This window comes from Nicotiana attenuata, chromosome 4 (assembly GCF_001879085.1).
Source record: "Nicotiana attenuata strain UT chromosome 4, NIATTr2, whole genome shotgun sequence".
NCBI lineage: Eukaryota > Viridiplantae > Streptophyta > Magnoliopsida > Solanales > Solanaceae > Nicotiana > Nicotiana attenuata.
In genome coordinates this window covers 8518201-8535711 of record NC_031992.1, presented here as the reverse complement: position 1 = coordinate 8535711, position 17511 = coordinate 8518201, and the positions used below count along the sequence as shown (strand labels likewise).

The window sequence follows — 17511 nt, the reverse complement described above, 5'->3', positions numbered from 1 at the left end:
CAATACCCCTTTTCTGGTCTTCCTCTTGATGATGTTGGCTTCAAATGAGACTTATGGACTGGGGCAATGTTTTGAGATGACATTTTTGGAATAACAACATATTACGCCTTTAGACGCAAAATTAAGTGAAGCCATTGCTTTAAGATATTACCATAGGCTATAGCAATTGTAAGCAGACAAGCTAAGTTGCACTTCCATTACTTTATTGTTATTGCTATTGCTATTATAAGTACTAATCAAACTGCCATTGCTATATTACCCAAGGCTATACATATTGTGAAATTCACGAATGCAACAAATGAGTATGAACACAAGCTTGAGTGCGATCATTTATAAAACAAAAAACAAGCTTGATTGCGGCAGCAGCCACGGTATGCATTGCATGAAACCTACCTTCCCTCCTTGAGACTATATGAAGTTCTAATTTTTCAGTTATACCTAGGTTTCTAACAGTTGGGGTGGGTTTTATTTCCTTCTCATTAACAAGCTATACTCTTAGTTACTAAATAAATTATGCTAGATGATTAATAAGAACATTTATGCTTCAGGAAAAATGACATATTTAGGCTTAATAGAAAAGAAATTAACATGAACAACATATAAGACAAGTGAAAAGGAACGTTGCTCTTTAATATCTCTCAAATGGCCCCACAAAAAGTTTCCAGCAAAAATGTTGAACAATATTTCTCACTTGCATGGGTATCTTGCATACCTCTGGGCATCCATTATAAATTACTATTGATTGGTGTTCGATTATAATTCATAGCAAACTATATCAGCAAACTTTATGACTGTGAAGTCCTCATTTCACATATGTCCTCTGGTGTCTTGAGTGGCACTAATGTTCTTTCTCCTTTCTTCTTGTGATAGCAGACACCACGTTTGACTGGATTATCATTACTTCACCAGAGGCGGGAAAGGTTTTTCTTGATGCTTGGAAGTAAGGGCTAGGTTGAAATTTTCCATTAAGGAGGGTTAATCTTGTCTTAAATTCTTCACCTTGTGATGTTGAATAACTAATTTATCTTTTTGACAAATCTTTAATACCGTTCCTCTGTTGGGTAAAATCTGTGTGAAGTTTGCTTTAAAAGTATAAAAATGTTGAGCAGTATACAAGACCTGATGTTAATTTGAGTCATTTAGTGTTTGACTTGTCTGTAAAACTAAAGTCATTGAAGTGTTTGAATATGTTGCTGCTTGCTTATGTAGACAAATTGTTGTTGTTATTATTTATTTATTTTAAATTTTGAGCAGCTCTTTTTTAATTGTTCCTTCAGAAAGTTTTAGAATCTTATCTACTTGTTGAAGATGTTTCATTCGACTCCGTAAGCTAAGATGCAAATACTTCCTATATGTTATGGTTGGTTGCTCTCATATTAAGTCTTGATTATCCCCTTAATTGATATGTCGCTTTATGTGACACAGTTTTAGTATGAACCTTCCATGGACGTATTCCTTGAAGAAGAGTAGAAGCTTGTATAAAAGATTCTCAGTAGATTGATTGTCAGCATACACAATTAGCAAAAAATCATTAGTGTCTACAGTAATGTGTACTTATGTTGTCAGGTGAAGTTTTTTTTGACTAAAATGGTACAAAAATTTAGTTCTCAAAAAGGATGATTGTGTACTATCTATGCTTTCCATTACAGTTAATTTCTTGATAGAAGCCTCAAATTCTTTAAGCTGCCTAAATGATCTATATTTGCTTTTGCACTATCTGGTTCCCTCATGTTTCTAATTTGCTACTTAGAGCTGCTGGGACCCCATCTGTCCGAATAGGTGTCGTTGGATCTGGTACAGCTAGCATATTCGATGAAGCTGTTCAGTCTTCAAAGCAGTATCTTGATGTGGCATTTACACCATCAAAGGGTATTGAGTCAATTTTCAGTTTTTCTTTGACATTTAAAACATAGCATACGCAACAAACATGTACGTGGGGGCTGACACTTGTATTTGTCATTTCGTTTAGACCCCTTGTATTTGCAGAAAGTGTCAAATGAAAATTTGACTGATATTTTCTTTTTCGTCACTGACTGAAAACTTCTTTTTGATTGCATTTTCAGCAACTGGTAAGGTTTTAGCTTCAGAGCTTCCAAAGAATGGGAATGATAAGTGCACTGTTCTCTATCCTGCTTCAGCAAAAGCGGGCGCTGACATTGGTGTGCATGATATTTCTCCTTCTCTTTATGTTTCTGTCTCTCCTCATTCTCCCATTCATCCAATTTTTTACAGAAATCTATTTTTGTATATGGAACTCTTAGTTCCTATGGAGGTGTCTTTTTCTATTTTCAACCATTATCCGAAAAAGTTAAAAGAAAAACAAAAGGTAAGGAAAGGAATAACCACAAAAATCATGGGTTCCTTTCCCTTTTACTAGCCGTAATTAGTACACAGATCAGGATTCATCTGATATCTGCAAGACTGCAACTGTCTCACCTTGATATTTCGTGTTTAGTATGGAAACTTTCCTCAGCATATGGAACTATGTGAATTAATCTTGAACAACATACGGCTTTTTATTTCAGAGGAAGGACTTTCTGAGCGGGGATTCGAGGTTACTCGGTTGAACACATACACAACGGTACAATATTTCTTTATTGCATCATTGGAGAATGACTCATTTTTACTCACGTGAGACTAGCGTGCTTGCAAATTTGGTTAACACGTACTTACCCTGATGAGAGGGTCACTTGTCCTTTAATCCCGATAAATTGTCAAAGTTTTAGCTATCCTCTTGAATCCTTAAGTTGATCTAAACTAATTCTCATCTTGTTGCGTATAATCTATGTCATTTCCTGCAGGCACCAGTCAATCAGGTTGATCAATATCTTCTTGAGCTAGCACTCTCTGCTCCTGTTGTTGCTGTAGCATCTCCCTCTGCCATCCGGTAGGACGCTCCAAAACTGTTCATTTTTATAGCAAAAATGAACGGATCATCTATTGATGTCTAATATTGGCATAAGCAAGCACTAGGTTGTATAGCTAATGTTTGTAATTCCGCCAACATACTAGAGAATATTATACATAAATGTTTCCAGATATTGTTCATTGAGCAGGGGATAGAAATGCACCATTATGTTCTTCATCCTTCTCCTTTCTCATTTGTTATCATTTTGCTGAGTTATGTGACAGGGTATGGACTAATCTTATTCCAGCATCGAGTCAGTGGGACAATGCTGTTGCATGTATTGGGGAGACTACAGCTTCTGCAGCTAAAAGACTTGGGTTGAGAAATATATACTATCCAACAAGTCCTGGTCTCGAAGGGTAACTTGTTGATTTTAATATCTTAATGTGTTCTTTTGTTGCATCTTTTCTCCCTTTATGTTTGTGTCCATAATTTTATAAGATACTTTGACTCTATCTTGTAAAGCCAATATGGAAATTGTTATTTTTAGTGCCCATGTTTGCCCTGTGTAGTTGGTATGATCTCTTTCGCTTGGAAGTAACTATTCACTGCCCGTCTCTGTTGGGAATTGGCTGTGGGAAGAGAATAAAGTGTCAAATTAAAGAATATGTTGCATTCTGTTCCTTGTCTTTATTCTTTCTTTATGCCTTTTCTTTCTTCAAAAGATTTCTACCAGTGTTGTCAAAGGCGCGCTTTAAGCGCGCTTAAGCCCTCAAGCGAGGCTCAAAACACGTTGAGCGCTTCGCCTCGCTTTGTGGGTGCTGTAGTGTCGCATCAAAGCTCTAACACATACTTTTCTTTGCCAATGAGTGTAATCCTGAAAAGGCGCCCTTAAACAATTGATATTTCACTTTATCATGATTTTTTTAAAAAATTTCTTTGCCCATATATTTGTTATTCATGCTTATAATGATTATTCTTGGACTACTATGCATATTTTTACTTTTTCTCCCGTTGCGCCTTTTTTCATTAAAGCCCACGCTTTATTTGCGCATTGCGCTTAAAGCCCCAACGAACCTTAGAGCTTTTTTGCGCTTTTCGCCTTTGATAACACTAATTTCTACTGTATATATTTTTTGTTTGTCCCTCCTGACCTGGGTTGTTTTTTATTTGAATTATACAGATAAACTAGTTAGAACCCTGATGGGAACAGTTTCGCAGGAATTCAATTTCCATTAGTATTATATCAAACATTGTGCATTAGGGCTATCTCTGAGCAATTTTAACCTTACTGTAACCAGTGAATATCGTTTGTTTGACCTTTTCGAAATTATGGAACTCACTTATTTCAAAAGTTCACCTACAAAACACTTAAATAGTTCTATGATCCACCTTTTTATTCCTACCTATTACCACATTTTTCTTGCGTCTTCATGATTGCTCTATATTACGTCACAGTACTTAATTTAAGGGTAATTACTACTCCTACATTCTAGGGTTATCATCTTATTAAGTAGCTTTTATTGAAGGGGTCCATTTTATTAAGTAGTTATGCTGAGTAAATTGGGTGATGTTGTGACTTTGATATTACTACCTCTCCTGCCCTAAGTTGCTCGGATACGGGTGTGGGTGTCTGATGCAAATGCGGATCTATAGGTCGGATCCTTCGAGATGTAAATTCTAAGTTTCGGGGATACAGATCCTAGTACGGATACGGGTGCGGGGATCTGGCTAAAAATAATTTTAGAAAAATAAAAATATCTCTAAATTATGAGAAATTTTGTGGAATACTTACGTATAGCTTGTAAAGTGTGGATTTCTTTTTTATTCTCAAGTTGTAGATAAGTAAATGTTTGATTTCCTAGATAAGGTATGCTATTTTCTTCAAATTTACTCTAGTTTTGGTTTTGATTTTGGGAATCAAATTGTATCTCGTCTCGAATTTTTCCGTCCGTCGTGGTCAAAGTACCCAAAATTGTTTGACCAGATCCGGTACGGATCTCGTACGCACACCCATACTAGTGTCGTGTCGACGCAAGTGCGGCACATAAACTGCCGTGTCGGAGCAACTTAGCTCCTCCCCATGGGATGGTTAACCCCAATGCCGTTGTTTCATTCAGTAACTTTTCTTGAACAGGGTATGCTTGTGTAATGGTGTCACCAATATGTTAACCCTATGACAGTGGCAGGTTTTGTTGTCAAGATTGGCAACTCGTCGGAAAGAATCGTCTAAAATTCTAGTGTTTTATTGAACTTCCTTATGAAGTTTTGGCCATTCAGTCAAGCGAAACTGCTATCTTCTTTTCTCTTAGACTGTCTGCGCCCTTTTTCACTGGATAACACTTCTCTACGAAGTAAACGTTAAAAAAAAAAAAAAAAAGACTAACTCTAACTACCTGAAGGATGTTAATTTCCTGCTGATGCTTTTAGGCATGTAGTGAGATATGTAGGAGGAGGCAAGGGACTATATATTGGTTTCCATTTTCCGTTGTGTGTTTGTAAGATTTGCTTAACTTTGATCTACTTGATGCTATGATCACATGGTGCAGGTGGGTGAGTAGCATTCTGGAAGCATTAAGTGTACATGAGCAAGTACAGAAGGTCTAAAGGCCGTGTTATGTGGTTTCTGGTAAATTCTTTTTCCAAAGTTCATATTTATTCATCACTGGCTATAAATGCATAATAGACCAACAGATAGACATGCAGACATGTTTAAAATGATTAATGTGCATGTCGGTCTAATAGTTTATGGGTTACTTACAAAAAATTGCCGTATCTTCAGATGGTGGGCTGAGAGAGCTCTGGTTCCACTCTACGGTCATCTTTGCAATGGCAAAGCTGATTAAAAGCTTTCTATACTTGCAGCTTCAACGTGGCGCTGTATTTTGAAATCTTTGAAGCATATATGCATAGAAGTGCGGAGGGAGGTGTAGGATCTAATTGACACAGCATATGAGGAGACGGTGGGGAGACGTAAAGTTTTGTTGTGCGGAGGTATTTACCCACTTGTCTAGCCAACTTTTCTTGTGAGGTAAGGCTGTCTTCTGTGAATAGGATCTTTTGTAATTGTTCCATATGTAGATATCCCTTTAACTTTCTCCTTAACATTTTTTTGGCTTGATGTCTGATGTCTTCAGAATTGACTATAAAGCGCCCCTCTCGGTTCATACTCCAACCTAAATTTCCTCAAAAGAGAAACATCAAACCTTGAGCTAGATATATTTATCTAAATTTTAGCCATTCCTCGTAATGCACAATGTGTTGATTTTTGTAATCGTTTACTTCAAGTACTCAAATCTTGTGCTCCATTTGTAAATATCTGCATGGATTACTCTGGCAGTTTGTAATATTTCAGTGTATTATTTAAGGAATCAACTGAAAAGTACGGTAACATAACAGCTCTATGGAGGGCTCTCTCATCCAAACATCTGCAGAGATTACCATCTTATGCTGTAGATGCGGAGTTCTTTGCGGTTCAATCCTAGAGGTGTGTGAGACTCTTGTTCCTGTGAATACAGCCTATATATCTCAGTGATTGCTTTGTAGGTTGGCGTTCCTAGTACGTAGTTTTTATTCAGTCTGCTTTTTATGGTTTTGCGTGACATGATTTTTTCCATGAGTATATTAAGTTTCCTCACGCCAGTATTTAGATGGTAATTGAGGAAAGTATTGCGGGACTAGAAGTAAACCAACCAAAATATCCACTTGCTGTTATAAAATAATTTTTTTGGTTCCATTTGTATTTTGTATTATCCTGCATTGAAGACAGGGAGAACCTGCCTTATAATCATGGTGAATGCACGCTCTAATATAAATTTAACAGTAGCGTCTTATCACTTGGTGCCTCTTCAATAGAATACCGTGGGCGCCATTGTGTTCATGGGATCTGAGGCTGTCACTGGAGCGCTTTCATCTGTATCTCCAATGTAATTGTTTTTTCCACGTGCTCATTGCGTCATTCTTATATGTTTGATACATATTGTAGTGGAAATTGGCATGCCTTGTCTGTGGAAACCAAATATATGTTTTAGTATTAAAAAATGTCACTTGGAGGGACTTTTGTGCGTATAAAATATAGGAAATGTCTTTTATAGAAGATACATCTTTCCATTCCACATCGTTATTTGGAATTTTGTATCAATGTGATCTAATACTTAAATTATGTTTTTCTTAAAAATAGCTACATTTGTTTATTGCATTTCCCCGTTGCTCGGGTATCTCCGCTTCGTGATTCAGTCTTTCTAAATTATTTTATGTTGAAGTACGTAATTCTGTTTGTGACACAATTTTTATGCATCTTCAGTTGGTTTTCAGGTGAGAGGTACATAAGAGTAGAGAGGTACATAAGAGTTGAGCTAAATGACGTGTTTTAACACACTTCTCTTACTTAACTACGGTTAATTAATATACATTCTCGCTTAATTGAATCGTTAAACCATGGTAAGTAATATGGTTTGGTGTAGACATTGTGTGGAGGTATTAGAGTCATGCTTATTTTATCTTTTTCATTTCTAAATAGGTGAGCAAATTTCTGAATTCGATCATTCTTTTTGATAATATATGAAACTTCAAGTACATAATTAACTAACAATAAGTTATTTAATCTATGAACAATAAAACTCTAATTAAGTATTGGTCACCACTTTTTTATTTTCTTAATTAGTTTCCAATTTAAAGTTATTCTACTTTACTTTTCCAGCTAATGAATGACCGTAACAATTCATAAGGTAAATAATCTGTGCCTCAATCTCAAACCAATTGGAGTTGGATGTATGTATCTTTGATGAGTTCTTTTCATGTTCTTTTTATTCCATTACATTAGAATTTGTCCTAAAAAAGTTATTATTTTTCTTTTCTTTCCGAAATTAGAAGCCTTTCGCATTCTTTTACGTTGATATGTGGATCACCCGCACTGAACTGAAAAAACTGAAGCCTAACAGGAAACATTAGGTACGATGCAAGTATAACAGCATTATTTCAGCCTTAAGCCCAACAGTGACAGCTTTAATGTTCATGGTAAGATGAGCAGTACTGTCGTGGAAGATGGTGTAAGCGGGCTGCGGGTTGCGACGTAATCACCAGCATAACTCTCGCTGACCCTCTGTTTTTGTAGTGGATGGAGCCGAACTAAGATTTCAAATTAGTTGGTACTGTACAACACCACTGTGACTCCTATTTTATATGGAGTCCAAATTGAGGGTGAAAAATAGTAGTCGGTATACTCTTATTCCTGTGTTCGGCATGACAAGTAGAGTCTTAATAACATAAGCAAGAATATCGGGGTCTCATCAAAGCCTATTCTATCATTGAATCATTTCTGTTCTCTGTTTCACGCTCTTGTTTTGGATGTGTCGAGGCGACCCCCGTTTCTACCATGCAATCATTGTACAGGAATCGGGCTTGTATATACGGGTGTAGCAATCGCAATATGGAGAGGTGGAAACCACCTGAGCTCTAATCCTCTTGCATATGCTAGTAGGGAGTTTAGGTATCTGTGGCGGCCATATATAAACCTGTCAATTTATTTAGTGTGAGAACTCTTGCTGAAAATATTTAAAACAACGATGTGTACTGTAGCCCAAGTCTTATATTCCTTCATAGGGGGAAGTGCACGGTTAGCCACTAGTAACACATGTATTTACTTTTGAGTCATTGTTTAAAATGTCTTTTGTTCTTTAGCCATTGCTTTAATAAATTTTAACTGCCCGGACAAAAATACCCTTCTGCTCATGTCCTTAACTTTTGAACTTAACTTCAGGACTATATGTCATTAACTTTTGAACTTGGAACTCTAAGTTTAGGACTTCAGGACTACATGTCCTTTAACTTTTGAACTTGTAACTGTAAGTTCAAGACCAAGTGTCGTTAACTTTTGATCTTGTTAGTCTAAGTTCAGGACCTATTGTCCTTAACTTTTGGGCTTCTTAGCCTAAGTTCAGGACCTATTGTCCTTAACTTTTGAGTTTGTTAGTCTAAGTTCAGGACCTATTGTCCTTAACTTTTGAACTTGTAACTGTAAGTACCTATTGTCCTTAACTTTTGAGCTTGTTAGTCTAAGTTTAGGACCAAGTGTCCTTAACTTTTGAGCTTGTTAGTCTAAGTTCAGGACCAAGTGTCCTTAACTTTGAACTTATAATTCTAAGTTCAGGACTAAGTGTCCTTAACTTTTGAACTTGGAACTCGAAGTTCAGGACCAAGTGCCCTTAACTTTTGAACTTGTAACTGTAAGTTCAGGATCCATAACGTAGCAGAAAATCAAACGTTATTTGTATCTTTTCACAAAAAAATAAAAATAATAATAATTGCAATTTATATATAAGATTGATGTCAAATTACACAATCTTTATGAATCAAGTTGTTTTCTTAATTTGCTTCTTTTATGGTAATTTTGTAGCCTCCTGCTTCCTTTATGGGAACTATGGAGGAATACATACGAGAAGCACCACAGGCAGGTTCCATGTCAAGTAGGAGGCTGGTGAGAACTGGAAAATACCCTGGATATACACTGTTGAGCTATCAACATTCTCTTTTTAGTTTTTTCCTATTTGATCACAGAAACAAACATAACTAAGATATTTAAAAACTTGTACTAGTATGACTTCTGTTGGTATTGATATTTGAACCATTGCTCAAATGGTTCAGATGCATTGACAAGGAGTTTAGTAGGTAAAAGTAAAAGAGAGAATCCTAAGCTTCTAGAGAACTGAAATTGGGGCCACTTTATAAACTAGTTTCATTTAAGAGAAGCAACCATTTTTAAGACCCCTCCATAGAAATCAACCCTCAAAACTCCTGTGTCAGTGATACCACTATATTTTCATTTGGGAAGGAAAGGGTAACAACGTCCTTTCATATTATTTTTAATAAACTAGTGGCTACTTTTGCTCAGCATTAAAAATGCTGGATAAAAAGTAAATACCATTTTAAATAGTGGCTACCCCATACAATTTTTACTCCCTCCATATGGGGAGGCTCAAGAGGTTGAGTCGGGTTTTAAAGTTTAGGGAATTTGAATTTGTCATTGAATTCATCGCTCGTTTTATTTATTAGGTTCACAATTAAATATTTATACATAATAAATTTCTCAATACAAAGATAGGATCTAAGCAAGAATATATAGGTACGTTCAAACCCGTAACTAATCCTATACCTCTAGGAAGCTTGTTAATGATTAGCTTCAGTTAGTATTGCATATCTTTTAGCATAATAAGTTACTTAGTTTTATGATAAATATACTTTTCTGAATTTAAATTTCGGTTAGATTTTTTAGGTTTATTGAGATATTTTAGTTTTTTTGAATTCTTGTTATACAGATTTTTCTGCAGATTATGTTCCTAATTGGCTATTTAAAGCCTTGTTATACTTAATAAAATTATTGAGAGACTTTTTCAATCAATACTTTTAATCTTTTTGCTATCCCATCTTTAAAAAACCAACAAAGCTAATTTCCACAGTGAAAAAAAGAGTATGCGAGGCTGGAGTTTGGTTGATAACGTGGCAACAAAATGCCCATAGAAGTATAAAGAGAACAAATGAAAATGTTCTTGTCATTTCATCAGATTCGGCAATCACCCCTCCGTATATTAGAAATCCTCTAGACACCGATCAATCTTCACCAGTAATTTTGTCTTGTTAATACTTGAACTACAACATCTAATAACCGTTTCATAAATTAATCACACTGTGATAGTATTTTATTTCAATCTATCCAAACAACCAGACTCTTAGGCCACCGCGTGATCAAGTGAAGTAAATCTAATATTGTTTGTTGCTATGCAGATAAAGCAAATATGAAGTCTTCCATTATAATTAGCTTTACTTGAATGATACAGACAACAGAAAAATGATAAATGCAGACATTTTTATTCAGTTATGGAGAAATGAAAGCTTTATTGTAGCCTACTACTCCTTAGGGGGAAGCTTTCCACTAAGAAAATAGGAGAAGAAAGCAAGGGCACGACTTGGCTGATACGTTGGAACAAAATGCCCTGCTCCTCTTATTGTCATCAACGTCAAGTTTTCGTACTCCTCTACATATCCACCAACCTACACAAAATCAACACCATCATTTAGCTTCTTGACCATGTAACAATACTCAGAGAATGATCTAGAATTTGAAGTTTATAGTTTCCTGTGCTAACTATTTAGCTACTGATAAATGAGCATTCGTTGTCCACCCGACTCTATCGTTGACAACCGATTCCGCCAAATGCAAGAAAGTACATCAACAATAACAACAAACCCAATGCACTCCCACAAGTGAGGTTTGGGGAGGGTTAGGTGTACGCTGCCTTCAGGGGCGGATGCACGTTTATCCAAGCGGTGTCATCCGACACCGCTTGGTTGGAAATTTTTACAATATACACATATATGCAATTATCAGAAAACGATTACAAATACTATAAAATGACCCTTTAGGCTGTAATGTGTTTTCTGGTGTAGTGGTCAAGCGCTGCATATTTTTAACTGATGTCATGGGATCGAACCTCAATGGTAGAGATACTTTTGTTTGCAAACTTTTTAGTTTGATTCTTTTGAAAAATTAGAGTTTATAGAGAGTTGAACCCTCATTCTCATTTTCAAAAATAATCAGTTAAACCTGAGGGACAAGACACCTTTCACGGTCCACAAGTGCTAAAAAAAATATTTTAACGCATAAAGTAAGTTATTTCAGCATATTTGATGGAATTTGAAATCTTAATTTTAAAATGATTACTCTACTTCTACAATTTGCAAATTTTGGATATGCCGACTTGCTATTGTTATTGTTTAGACTTCTCTTCTCTCTCGTTATTTATTCCGGTTTGTCTTTTAATTTCGACACCACTTAGTAAAACTTCTGCGTACGCTCCTGGCTGCCTTACCCCTATCCTGGAAGGGCAAGGAGTAAAAATAGCACGGTCTAGCCAGTTTTCGGACTGGTCATTCAAAAATAGCCAGCGCTTACCAAGTCAATGAAAAATAGCCAGTATTTTGCTGCAACAGAGACCGGTCCAGCATGATATACTGGAGTTCGGTGCACCTATGTATGAACTTCCAGCATATTATGCTGGAACTCCAACACACGGAAAGTTTCCAGCATAATATACTAGAGATTTGAGCACTTGTGTATGAACTTCCAGCATATTATACTAGACCGGTATACTTTGCTGGAACTCCAGTATATTATGCTAGAGTTCTAGTGTATTTATGCTGGAACTCCATCATATTATGCTGGAGTTCCAGCATACTTATCCTAGAACTCCAGTATAATATGTTGGAGTTCAAGTATACTTATGCTGGAACTCCAGCATAATATACTGGCGTATTTTCCGGGTTTCGAGCAGTGTTTTCGTTCAGATTTATCTTTACATAAAAAGTGGCTAGATTTCGATTACTTTTTTTGAAACTGGGCTATTTTTGAACGACCACTTATAAATCTAGTTATTTTTGAATTTCTTCCGGGCAAGGATGCTGTTTCTGATCCAAATGCAAGTAAGTGAAAATGAAAAAGAAAGATAACAAATTTTTTTTCTTTATGAGCATTTACCTCTCCCTGGAAATACCAAGGGTACCAAGCTGTCTTGATTGGTAACTTCAGCTTCTTTATAGCATACCTCGTATCTGTCACTGGCACTATAACATCCATGTCACCACTGAAAAGCATATTGTCATTTGTTCAAGCTTGTTAAAATTCCCTTTTATCATTATGTAAACTTGAAATTCTGTAGATTTTTCCCCATAAATCTTACCTATACAGCCAGATTCTTAAGCCACTCTTCATCAAGTGACGCAAAAGTGGCAAAACGGTCAACGGTCTATCTTTCCAGCTGAGATTAAGCGTGTTACTGTTCTCAATAAAAGAAAATTTATGATATTATGTTAGAACTATGCTTAGAAATATAGATAATAGGAAGAAAAAAGTGTTTTCACTAAATCAAGAGTGTTATACTTGCAGTTTTGCCATGGATAGGGAAGATTTGTAACGTTTGCATGGATAGCCTTTTGAACTTGTGGTTTGTTAAAATAGGACTGAATATAAACTGGCATGCAGGGATCAACTTCTGAGGTCTATTCCAAAAAAAAAGAAAAGAAAAGACCAAACAATTTGAGAGCATTAGTTAATTGTACATTCTTTAGTTTCTCTAAGACAATAAACGGGGCAAGTGCACGGATAGCCATTTTCAGGGATGCTATTTAGCGATTAGCCAGTACTTATTTTGTCTTGAAATTTTAAACTAAAAATCTTAACTTTAGGACAACTCAGGAAATTCTCTTGTCCTGAAAAAGTGAACTCAAAAACTGAAATTCAGGACGCACTGGCTAATTCCTAAATAGCAGGCCTTTAGAGTGGCTACCTGGCGTTATATCTACACAATAAACGCTACAAATGATATAACACTGCTTACTGTGGTACTTGAGGGTGATACATTAGGGCACAGTGGCACGTAAATGTTGTATAGAAAAATATTTCCAATTTCTTTGTCTATTTGGTCCAAGTAGTTCTTGCATTTCTTGGATGCAGAAGATGGAGTAGAAAAATTACAACTTGATGTGATTTTGTTGTATAACTCATCTGATATTAGAGCATGAGACCAGTAATATTCTGTTGTTCCTTTCATGTTGGCTTCAAAATCAACATAGGCATTGCCAATCTGAGACATGAATTTCATTAAACAATAATAATGGTCTAATTAGAGGTAAAAATGAGCTGCTAGAGATGTTACTCAGATTAAAAAAAAAATTACAGTGATTCCTTTTAAATTGATAATAGTGTGATTTGAGTAATTGTTGCGCAGAAGTATAAGCTGAGCGAGTTGAGGTACATAATGCCCGGCATAGCTCTCTCCAGCAAGGTAAAAGTCCCTTGTTTTGTATCCTGGAAATCGTTCGAGCCAATTCACTAGAAAAGTGTAAGAATCAATAGCTGTTGTTCTATCTCCACTAAAATTGTAGTCCGCACTTGTGTTTGTATATGAAAATCCAACACCAGCAGGCGATTTGAGAAAGATTACGTTGGCCTCTGATAAAGAAAATGTCAAAACTCATTAGTGTATGTTCTTAATGTCCTTCACTTAGGGTTGATAATAGTACAGCTAGTCCTTGAGTAACTGACCAGAAATCCATGAAAATTGATTCCTCTGTAGACTGCCATCTTTGTTAACTCTAAATGGCCCAAGTTCTCCAAATGCTCCCCCTCCAAGTGAGGAACAACCTGGCCCTGTTTGTTACATAATGTTTTCAGATGTTCAAGAAGAAATAAAAAAAACATTTATGAGCATGTATTTTATTTCAAGGAGGAAGGTTCAAATTTACCCCTCTAACACATCAATTAACTCGATGGACAAAGCATCCCGTGTTCACACAAGATTTGGGGAAGGACAGCACCCTAAGGGGTGCGATGTAGACAGCCTACACTAACGCAAACATTAGTGGTTGCTTCCATGGTTTGAACCCTAGACCTATAAGTAACACAGAGATAACTTTACCATTACTCCAAGGCTCCCCTTCTTACCCCTCTACTAGTGCCGAAGCCAGGAATTTCCTCAAGGGTGTTCAAACTTGAAAGACGTAAAAAATTCTCCGACAAAGAGTGTTCAATATATGTTATATACCTTTAAACTTTAATATTTTACTTATATACACAGTGTAATTTTCGGACGAAGGGTGGTCAACGTGTAGCTTCGCCGCTGCCCTCTACTACATGAAATATCTTAATTCTCCCACAGTTATATTGTGCGGCCATTTATATTCTTGATGTTAGCATTTAACAAATTGTCTGGCACATGCCTTTGACTTTATCGGACCTCTAACATGAACTGAATGGATTCCACGTGTCAAAATACTTCAGGAAAAAGGTCCATCTTTACCTTTCTACATTTGTATATGGTTTAAAGTTACCCTTCGAGGTTGAAGCTCCATGTGATCAAGGATAAATACGAGACAGTTTGCTAGGGGTAATTTTTTAACCCTTTTCATATGTTTTTATAGAGTTCTTAAAACAAGTTTAGCTACAAGCATGTCATTTAACTTCAGCCTGAAACATGCAAACTGTATGTTCATGTTGTACAATTTGCCATTCAGAATTCTCTGAAAAAACATGGTAATACTTGATTGTGTCAATATATAACTCTGCAGATGTGAAAGAACTATTTGATCTCATTTCATCATTTGGAATAATGAAACATGTAAGAAAAAAATAGGAAGCTAACCTCCATTGAGCCATAAGACAAGGGGCTTAGAACCAGAATCTTGAGGCGACTCGACGAAATAATAAAACAAATTTCTTCCAGCAGTTGGATCAACGGTAACACACCCTGAGTACTGGTTAAAATCTACACCTTGAGGTTGACCAGGTAATTGTTCAATTTTTTCATTCTCTTTGAGAGAATTTTGAGACCTAACATGCACTGGTGAAGTCCTACTAAGTTGTGGATAATAAGTAGTAATAGTAGTTTTTTCTAAGTCTTGCCTGAAATAATTGTGAGCGCTACTGTGTTAAAACACAAAATCAGAAAAAAACTGTTAGAAAAATAAAAGAAACTGGAAAAAACAGAAGAGTTTAAGAAATATTCCGAGTCCACAATTTGCTTGTGTGTCCTTAAGGAATTTTAACCCCCTCACACGTTGCCAAGGTAATGGATTAAATCCTCCCACGATAAAACGGAATAAACCTTCCTGCAATAGTGGCAATACAAACTGCAGGATACCAACGAACTTAAAGAACGGAGCAAAATCACACTTACGAATTTGAAAGAGAGAGACTGCGAATTAGGATGCAGTATATTCAAAAAGAAAGAAGTTCTGGAGTGTTTTTCGTGTCAAGAAAATGGAGTCTTGCCTCAGAATTTATAGGCAATTATCAGAAGAGGTGTCTGGAAAAGGTGCCTTTTCAAAAGAATACGCTGTCTGCCGCGGTCAGAGAGGCTCTCTGAATCAGCCTGCCGAACCGCGGTCAGAGAGGCCCTCTGAACCAAAAATAATCTTATCGATCGATCATTTGACAAATCCAAATCCAAATCCAAACGAAGCCGAAGCCGAAGCCGAGCCGAGCCGAGCGAGCGAGCGACGACGGCGCGAGGGTTCATTCTCTTCAACTCCTTTTATGAGCTTTAAGAAGTGATTCTATATATAAGCACACAAATGTGGTTGTCCCTCACCATTGAGGGACAAAGTGCAAGACAAAAGTTCACTTCTTCAAATTTTCAATTTCCCTTCATTTTATTTCCCTCCATTTCCAATTCACACTTCTTCTACTTTAAAGCCCAATGGCTTAAAGTCTAACAATCCCCCACATGAATGGGAATGGCTGTATCAAGAAAGATCATAGATGAAAGCTATGTGATTTTGCAAATAAGGATTAATTGCATCTGGATAAGTAGGTTTCCCTTTGAACTTTCCGTAGTGAACATATGTCGGATATACTCGGTCAATCGGTAGATTTGATATCTTTGAACCGTCGAACTTTAGTGTATACCTAGACAACCATATGTCACACAACCAACCCTTAACCATCTTTTGGTTCTCATTGTTGTGTTCGTTTTAGCCATGAACACCGTCTGGTTTCATAAGTGCGTAGAGAATTGGCCTTACAAAATTCTCATTGAAGCGGCTTCCACTTCACACTTACATAGGTGATTCCTAAACGTGTAATCCTTTAGATTGACACTATTTGATAAATACCTCATCAAACTTAGGTAATCATTAAAGAACGTGTAAAGTTCTATCCTTGTTACTGAACATTGTCTTCATCACGAGAATGGACCAAAGATTTTATTTTGACAATGTTGAACCGGTTAATCACAACTTTGTTTGAGCTCCTTGAACCTAGATCTCGGAACATCCAAAATTCTAGGTAGAGTTACCGCCATGTTGACTTGTCCTCGGCCATAGTCCCATTCCCTTAGATGATTTCTCAACTCCTTCTCTAGTTAAGCCTTTTGTAAGCGGATCCACCACATTATCCTTTGATCTTACATAATCAATAGTGATAATTCCACTAGAAAGTAGTTGTCTAACGGTGTTATGTCTTCGTCATATATGACGAGACTTTCCGTTATACATAACGCTCCCTGCCCGTCCTATTGCAGCCTCACTATTGCAATGTATGCAAAATAGGAGCCAAAGGTTTTGGCCAGAACGGAATGTCTTCTAAGAAATTTCGAAGCCATTCAGCCTCTTCACCGGCTTTATCCAAAGCTATAAACTCTGATTCTATTGTAGAGCGAGCGATGCACGTTTGTTTGGAAGACTTCCAAGATACTGCTCCTCCACCAACAGTAAAAACATATCCACTTGTGGACTTTATTTCTGTAGAGCTGGTTATCCAATTTGCATCACTATATCCTTTGATAACTGCATGATATTTATTGTAGTGCAAAGCGTAGTCTTGGGTATATTCCAAATATCCCAGAACTTGTTTCATTGCCACCCAGTGATGTTTGTTTGGATTACTAGTGAATCGACTAAGTTTACTTATTGCACAAGCTATATCAGGTCGTGTACAGTTCATGATGCACATTAAGCTTCCAACACACGAGCATACTCCAATTGAGACGTACTTTCACCTTTTTCTTATAAGATGATGATTTAAGTCAATTGGAGTTCTTGCACTTTCTAAATTCCAAGTGTTTGAAATTTTTCAAAGTCTAATTTTCGCGTAAATGTGATTTGAGCAAAAGTCT

The 17511-nt window shown here is 36.5% G+C and overlaps 2 protein-coding genes across 6 annotated transcripts in view; one reads left to right on the top strand and one right to left on the bottom strand.

Moving 5' to 3' along the window:
* LOC109224938 (uroporphyrinogen-III synthase, chloroplastic) overlaps positions 1–6645 on the top strand; it is an 8645-nt gene extending 2000 nt beyond the window's left edge. The window contains exons 3-11 of one of the 5 annotated variants that reach the window (XR_002067786.1): positions 874–940; positions 1751–1869; positions 2064–2159; positions 2526–2581; positions 2802–2887; positions 3133–3267; positions 5398–5477; positions 5714–5879; positions 6248–6645. Coding sequence is in view for 1 of the 5 variants with exons in the window: in XM_019389512.1 (XP_019245057.1) it covers positions 874–940; positions 1751–1869; positions 2064–2159; positions 2526–2581; positions 2802–2887; positions 3133–3267; positions 5398–5455 (617 nt within the window). In the remaining 4 variants the exon portion in view is untranslated. Of the gene's footprint in view, positions 1–873; positions 941–1750; positions 1870–2063; positions 2160–2525; positions 2582–2801; positions 2888–3132; positions 3268–5397; positions 5478–5630 lie in introns of all 5 variants that reach the window. The other 4 variants (XR_002067785.1, XR_002067783.1, XR_002067784.1 and 1 more) reach the window with 4 other exon arrangements.
* The window catches only part of LOC109225084 (putative serine carboxypeptidase-like 23), a 12690-nt gene continuing 5929 nt past the window's right edge, over positions 10751–17511 (bottom strand). The window contains exons 3-10 of the mRNA XM_019389678.1: positions 15040–15299; positions 13944–14048; positions 13576–13850; positions 13228–13482; positions 12780–12898; positions 12580–12675; positions 12378–12483; positions 10751–10894 (exon numbers count right to left, since the gene is read on the bottom strand). Of these exons, the coding sequence (XP_019245223.1) occupies positions 10751–10894; positions 12378–12483; positions 12580–12675; positions 12780–12898; positions 13228–13482; positions 13576–13850; positions 13944–14048; positions 15040–15299 (1360 nt within the window). The remainder of the gene's footprint in view (positions 10895–12377; positions 12484–12579; positions 12676–12779; positions 12899–13227; positions 13483–13575; positions 13851–13943; positions 14049–15039; positions 15300–17511) is intronic.